This window comes from Larimichthys crocea, chromosome X (genome assembly GCF_000972845.2).
Source record: "Larimichthys crocea isolate SSNF chromosome X, L_crocea_2.0, whole genome shotgun sequence".
Lineage (NCBI taxonomy): Eukaryota > Metazoa > Chordata > Actinopteri > Sciaenidae > Larimichthys > Larimichthys crocea.
Window position 1 is genome coordinate 14841827 of NC_040020.1, and position 7981 is coordinate 14849807.

The window sequence follows — 7981 nt, forward strand, 5'->3', positions numbered from 1 at the left end:
TTGAGTAAATGTACATTCCACCACTGCTTATTGTACTTGGTATATAAAGGAATCATGTCACTTTCCACACATCTATTAAAAATATTTAGAAGGGTTAATTTATTCAATAGATTTACAATTTGATTGCGATTTATGTTTTTGAATAAACTGCTCCTCCTTGCAAGAAACATAATCTCCATTTAGAACCACCAAGAAATGTATATTATTATTGCATCTTAGCAATAAGTTATGTGAAGGAATTTTCTATTCTAGCAGGCTACATATGGGGGTTACAAAGGGTCAAGCATATGTCTTGAGGACTGCAGAAATGGTGTTAAATCTTGGATTGTTATGAGGACTAACTGAGGCTGACTTTTTCTTCTTGAGATAAAGAACAACTGCATGTTTGTATCATTCTGATTATTACTGTGGTAACCAAGGTCAGAGGATAGGGAGTCTCATTCTCTCTAGACACAACAGATATCTACATAACATAGACGCCTTTACTGAGAGTAAGCTACTGACAGTATAAAGAATAAATGGCATATGCGTGATGTTACCCAAATGTTTCTGAAGAGCCGTTGTGAAGCCTAAAATCTCTGGCTCTGGCCGCCGCCACCATGTTGGTAATCCAGCCTGTTCCACCTCCTGGCTAAACAAAAAATTGGCAAAGACACAGACCATTGGTGGACTTGAGTCAAATGACGCCTGGGTGCTCAAACCAAGCCATCTTACTTGTCAGTCAAACCAGCCATGCTGTTTTTGCTGTTTATGCATAACTTTAAGCCTTAATATCATTTGAATGGATAAGTACAAAAAATAAAAAATAAAAAATCAGACTCACTACATTTGTCATGAACCGGGAAAATAAGCTATAGAGACCAAAACTGTTTTTTGTCCCAGGCTGTAAACATGTTTATTTCTGCAAGTTGCCACTTGGGGTGAACGTATAGTGTTTCCTTCCTTTCCTTTTTGACTAATGACCATTTAGGGACAGGGAGTAGTTGTGTCACCATTCAGAGGGTGTTTAGATGAGGCACAGTGGACAGCTTCTTGAGAGTTTAGGTGGCATCATGTCATGACAAGTGTGTTGATAAATCCTCCATTCTCCTTGGCCAAGCTTCAATACACCTTTCACCATCTTGAACACTTGTGCACTTTCTCTCAACTGACTAAAGTGACCACTGATGAATAAAAATCTTCAGAACAATACGTACTGTATGCAAGGTATCTTACAAATCTGACATTTCATTGACAGAGCTGTCAGTGCAGGGAGTGATGACAGAGAAAATAACAGAAGATCTGTTTTCCCTGTCAGGTTAATCAGGTTTACATACCCAATGAGACAGGAAGGAAAGCTGTGACTATCTAGTTAAACTTGCTTAGTTTGATGGAGCAAAGTCCAACAGACACAAATACGTAAACAGGCTTTCCAAAAAGCTGAAAGAAATGTCAGGATATTGTCGTGGGAGTTGTCCAGCTGGAAATAATTAGTTTGGAGAAAGTTAAGTTTCGTTTCTCGAGTCTGCCTGAATGTTAAGTTTCAATTCTGGGTTCTGCCTACATTTTTCCAGGAAATGGATGACTATAAGAGGCTTTGTAGCCAAAGCATGAAGCGAGGGATCCTTGACACTCTTCACAGAGCAAATTGAGAGACTTGGAATAATTGTTTGTTAATTCAGTGACTGTGGGGGCTGTGTGTAGAAGCTTAATCCATCAAATGAAAACTGGGCCAAATCCAAAGTTTCCAGGCATCAAAATCAAATCATTTCATTGTAGCCTGCCAAATGAAATCTCTGCATTAATGGAGGAAAGGGATTCTGTATTTTGGTTGCTTGGGAGAATGTGTTCTTAAAAGATTAATAACACTGAAATAATAAAAGAATGAAAACAAATGTTTAAACATGTTCTACATTTTCAGAAATAAGCTAAATTACTTTCTTATCCAGTGTTAGATGAGAATATTCTTACCATGCATTCCAAGCATAGTTCCTGGAATGTTAAATAAATCCTCTGCTAATGTTGCATTGCACATATTTTGCATTAGTTGGTAGTAAATTCAACTTTATTCCACTTTTCCCCTGCCTTTAAAAATATTTCATGGTGTGGGAACAAAAAATAAACTTTAGATTTTATGAAAGTGAGCTTACTTTATTTAAAGAACAGCATAGACATATTATGGCATATTACATCTGGCACCTACATGGTTAATCTGGAACATCTGGATCCAGCTTTTTGGTCACGTGACAAAGGGGAAATAGTCACTGCAGAGCCTGGAGTCTGTGTTTACACAAAAAGTGAGAATTCACTCGGTAAACCTCAAACTGACGGTGAAACATGCCGAAGCTCTTCATACTTACCCTCAGCCTGTTACCATGGATCCCAGGTAATAACTACTGAGGTTATACGCTTGTGAAAGTTGTAAAATAATTAATGAAAGAAAGAGTTCCTGGGATGATTAATTATTCTGCAGCACCCTCACTTTATTACCGTACTTCTGGCAAATACTTGCAATACAATTATGCTTCACTCCTCTTTACTGTTCTATTACTTTTGTGTTAATTAATCATTTGTTGAAGACGGACTTGAAAGGTTGTAAAAGGTTGTTTTCTGTGGGAGCCAGAGAGAGCTTCTGTGTTTTTCTTCTGTCGCTTCTGTGCTGTGTGCCCTTTGGCAAGACTATGTTTGATGTTTATTTGTCAAGTCTCCAAAGGCCTGTTATATTTGTCCCCCCAAATCTCCATTATAGAGGAATGATCCAATTTTGAAGTGTGGAGAGGGATGTTAAAGTAGAAAAAGTGTTTTGTTATAAAGGGATCGGAAAACATAAATGTGGCACAAGTATTGCTTAAGGCCACTCCCCCCTGTGTCCACTCTGAGGAAATGTTCTGTTCTGACTGCTTAAGTTTAAGCTAGTGTTCAACATTAAATCTCCACTCTCCATCAGCTTTCCTCTGCAAGATAAGAACTGACGGAGAACATGAAGTCCTGGAGGGTGAATCCCTCATGATCCCGTGTCATTATGAGCCTCAGTATGCCGGCTATGTAAAGTACTGGTGTCGGGGGAACATGAGGGACTTCTGCACCAGCTTAGTTCGATCAGATGACACCCACCCGCCCAATCCAGATGAGGACAAAGTGAGCTTTTCTGACGACCCGGTCCAACAGGTGTTCACTGTGAGCATGAAGAACCTGAAAGAAGCGGACTCTGGTTGGTACATGTGTGGCGTGGAGATAGGCAGTGTGTGGAGCCGTGACGTTATCACTTCCATTCACATCAAGGTCGTTCATGGTGAGTAATGAGAGTGATTTTAAACTGATAAAACTTTAGTGACACCTGAAGAAAAAGACATTTTTTAGATGCTTGGAATGTAAATGCAGCATAAATTCAATCCTTCCCTGCAGGTATATCAGTGGTGAACAGCCATGTGAGTGGGGAAGAAGGGAGTAGTGTCACAGTTGAATGCCTCTACAGTGAGAGATACAGGTATTTAATTGTCCCATTTTTCATACCACAACTGTACCAGTTTTATTTACCACCAGACCATGTTTATACAGCAATAAACCTGAGAAACATGGTTACATGTCTGGGACCTTCAATCCAAACCAAACTCTGATGGACAGTGAGCCTTCACTGACTCCCCTGTGACTGCTTGTCAACAGAGAAAGTGAGAAGAAGTGGTGTCGGAGTGGGAATTGGACCTGTTTGCTGACAGGTACTGAAGGGAGCTACGAAGACACTTCAGTGACCATCAGTGATGACAGAACCAGGACTTTCACTGTAACCATAAAGAAGCTGCAGTTGAAAGATGCCGGCTGGTACTGGTGTTCTTCAGGACACCAGAAGACATCTGTGTATGTGCAGGTCACACCCCGACCCTCGACAAGTAGGTTGCCCTAAGAATAAAGAAAATACATTACAATGTTTTTTCATTGCATTCACTGGGGATCTAGACAATCTTTGTTGCTGAGCCAATTCACTCATTGCTCAAGCTGCACGAGGCATGATTTTTTTTAATTTAAAGCAATATTAATTGATTTTTTGGCGCTTGGAGGCAAACACAAACATTGACATATTATCAACTTATAAATATGTTTAGCAAACAGAAAATATTCCAACATCAATCTACAGAGCAACATTAGCATTCATTTAAAAGTACATCTCTGCCCCCTTTGGCAAATATAAATCCAATATTCGTTTTCCTGTTAGCTTTGTTTTGGTTTCTGCTGACCCCTGATACAAAATGAACAGCTAAATCTTCCACTATAATCGCCAGCTAGTTGCTAACTTGCAGGTAGCATACAGTAGATTTGTGTGAGCTTTTTCATTGAAAACAGCTGCTGTGGTTTGAAATGAGTAAAAGTTGTAGGCCGTAAAACCAAAACGATGAGCTGCAAGAGGTTAAAATGCTTACAGCCAAGGTAGTGGCTCTATGAGGCTGTTCTTAGTCACAGCCGTGCTCACATAAATTCTAACATGCTCACGATTACAATGCTAACAATACTGATTATAGAAAAGGTTCACCGTCTTAGTTCAGCATGTTAGCATTTGCTAACTGCCATGATTAAACACAATTTGAATATGAATGAAAGATGTAGGACGAGTATCAGTAGTTTTTCAGGTAGTAGGCCATAAACGAGTATTAGACGAAATATAATTTTGACCTGATTATAGTACCAGATGAAAAGCCAACGGATCAACAACGTGATTACAATTTAAGCTGAGAAAGAATATATTAAATTGAATGTAAATCAATCTAATATTTGAGATTTAACAGTTTAGCAGTTTAGCTGCTAGCTTGACTAAAAAATATTGAGAGGTACACCTTTATGTTTTGTGCATTTCGGTCTAGAAAAACATCTGTTAGAAATCTGTTGATCCTAGCAGGTGGAATCCAGACCAATTGGTGCATTCCTGAATATTAGACTATTTTAAGCAGGCATTGTGGGTATAAAAAGAGGGACATTTTTTTTCGACTGTGGCCTTTTCTCCACGTCAGTCTGTGGCTGCTGAAATGAGAAATGCAGCTTTAAAGATCAATATGTGTTTGTGACAGATGGCAGGGGCCTTGAGGTCTCTACAAGGTATCGATTATTATGAGTCACTTATCAAGAATATTAATGTTACGAACTCTGTGTGTGCTGCTACAAACACTCTTTTTTGCTTATAGATGTACGTACATCATTTCTCAGCTCTGTGTTTAACATCTTTATCCTCAGCAACAGTGTCTATGACATCTCCACTAACACCAAGTCAGTCTGTTGAACACCTACCTCCACCCAAATCCATCACCAAGGAATCTTGGAACAGTCACAGGTAAGAGTTCAATGCTTATCTATACCTACATGTAGGAGTTCAGCTCAGTCAAGCACAGATCATGATCATACCATTCTTGCCCAGGAATATCATCAGGAATGTCATCATCCTGGCCATCATGTTACTATGTAAAAATAGATGTAGCCCGGGCTTCTCCTGAAAATGAATCATCTGTGTGTTTGTGTCTTGGTTTTAGTCACATCTTGGAGTCTTTGCTGGTGTGTGCTTCTTTAATGCTTCTCGTGGGGATGGTCATATTGGCGATAAAGTTGTGGAAACAGCGCAGTAAGGCAACTTCTCATTTCTTTAAGTATTATATAATATCTCTGATGAATCATGCCACTGGCCTTCTCTAAAGGTCTATGAAATATTTTACATACATTAAATATACTTGGTTTGCATTATTATTTGTGCCTTACAGGTCCGCGATACCCATTTCTGGAGCAGGATCCTGTGCTGAGACAAGTAAGGGAGGAGAATGCACGGATCAGCGTAAGCCCTTATTAAAATATCTGTCACTATTCCATTACACACTATTTAAAAAACCATTATCAAGGACGTGCTTCAGCAATTACCATACTCATTTTTTCTCTGTCTTCCACAACAGTACTCGGGGGATATAGAGGACCTGGAAAACGTTGCTGTCATTTTTCCAAACAAGGGTTCCCAGGGCGTACGTTTGCACTGAGCTTAATCATTGCAGTGTTTTTTGTTTTCTGCTTGCTGCTTTCCATATTCAGCCAGTATAGGCTGAAGATCTTAAAGAGTATACCCCTGTTAGACGAATTTACCAAATTATAATCATGTGGTCTTCTTTTTAATTTGGCCAGAAGCAGCGCTGTAACCACTAAAGTACACTGAGGTTGTCTTTAACATGTCCTCTATATTGCTTGCAGGAATTTGGGGGATTTTAGTGACCTGGCAGAGTTTATATTCATTTAAGAACTTACTCATAGCATTTTAAATTAAGAATTAAAATTTATTAATATTTTCAATTTTATTCTATTTATTTTCTAAATAAAATCATATTTGATTTTATTATTTTTTATTATAGCTTTTTATTGAAATGAGAAAATAAAATTGTATCCCTTTATTTTACAGGTCCTTTATCAACTGATCATTTTCAATGATCATTGAAGTAAAAAACTAATTTGTACCAATCCAGTTTGCTTTTGTTGTTTGAGTTAAACTTGCAATAACATTATTTTTTTGGTCACTTGGGGGGGGCAGCAGAAACAAGCAGACAAGTAACCCATCACCTTTTTAGGTAATATAGAATCAGATATAGAGTAACATTAGCATTCATTCGTGTGTTCATTAGTCGTGTTTGTGCCCCCCTGATGAATGTAAGTCTGATATTGTCCACTTAGGGAAATATTGGCCTCTTAACTTGATAAATGCACTAAGACATTTATTAACAAGTTGTTAACTGTGTTGGTCTGTTGTTTGATTCTGATTCTGGTAGCTTGGAGTTTTTTTTTAGTTTTTATTTGGAGCTTCTCTGCAGTGAGCAGCTGTCTGTTGTAGCCAGAACCAAAGTCAAGAGAGCAGTAAGGGTCAACCAACGCAATAAGTAAAAAGACACTATCAGTATCATGTACTTTTTTTCAGATATTTTTTTGAAAGAAAATTTTCCATTTTAATACAATAAGCAGAAAATATAATATGTGAGGAATCTGTGGGGGTGTTGGGGGCATAGACTCATGATCTCAGTATCTGAAATCCTGGCTACGGCCCTGCTCAGAACTCCACAGAATGTAATGAATGTATTTTAATTATACAGTTAGCACCAGTCATACTACTCAGACTGCTGTTGGTTGCATCTAACAACAAAGAAACAAATCTGGTGTGAATGAATAAGAAGATGGTAAATAGTACATGGAAAGCCCATGGGACTGACAGAAGCACATTTTCAGTTTTTGCTGCTATTTTAGCAGAACTTGCCTGCAGTGTTTATTTCATAATAAGATAACAAGATGGCTAATTAAGGACATTTAGGCATGGATATAATACGTTTGACCCAAAACCTGTGGAAACAAAATTAAACACGAACACTGTTATGAGTCATATACTTACTTTAAGAAAGAAGTGAGCAAATGAAGACAGAAACCATTAGAAGGAGTTCATAAATGAAGCCTGAAAGAGAACAGCTCTACGTTTCATGCCTGAACTGTCTGCTCTCATGCTGAATCTCAAACAACGTGTTAGAATTGTAAATTGAACAAGCTAATGAAACGACCAAAGCAGCTGTGGAACCAACTAGAGCTTGGAACTCCGAGTAATAACTTTGCCATACCTTCATGTGACGGAAAGTCATTTTCTTGTTTGTGAATTTGGAAAAAAAATAAAATTCAGCGTTGCTTTGTGGCACCATGAAGCTTTTTTGTGCCTGTTAATTATTGTCTTTCATGAAAACAGTGCTGACATTTTATCATTCCTGTGTAACATTTCTCTTTGTAATACCAAATTACATGACATTTAATTAAAAAAAAAAACATTATGACAAGAACAAGCCTACATGAGCAACACATGTTTATAGTGCTGTCAGCAATGCAGACTTTGTGCACAGTGACAAAGCAGGTGGACAGAAGAGCTTTTATTTAATGATGGGTTCAAAGGAACAGAACAGCTTTAACCCTCCATTGTGACCACGGTAGAATCCTATTCTGCATTCAGTTACTTATT

At 38.1% G+C, this 7981-nt stretch overlaps 1 protein-coding gene across 1 annotated transcript; it reads left to right on the forward strand.

Annotated features, from left to right (window-relative positions):
- The first annotated feature begins 2218 nt into the window (after positions 1-2218).
- pigr (polymeric immunoglobulin receptor) lies at positions 2219-7678 on the forward strand. The gene is made up of 8 exons (XM_010735327.3): positions 2219-2365; positions 2927-3271; positions 3385-3466; positions 3643-3866; positions 5200-5296; positions 5493-5581; positions 5718-5788; positions 5904-7678. The coding sequence occupies exons 1-8, from the start codon at positions 2317-2319 to the stop codon at positions 5982-5984; spliced, it is 1038 nt and encodes a 345-aa protein (XP_010733629.3). The 5' UTR covers positions 2219-2316; the 3' UTR covers positions 5985-7678.
- Positions 7679-7981: the final 303 nt, after the last annotated feature.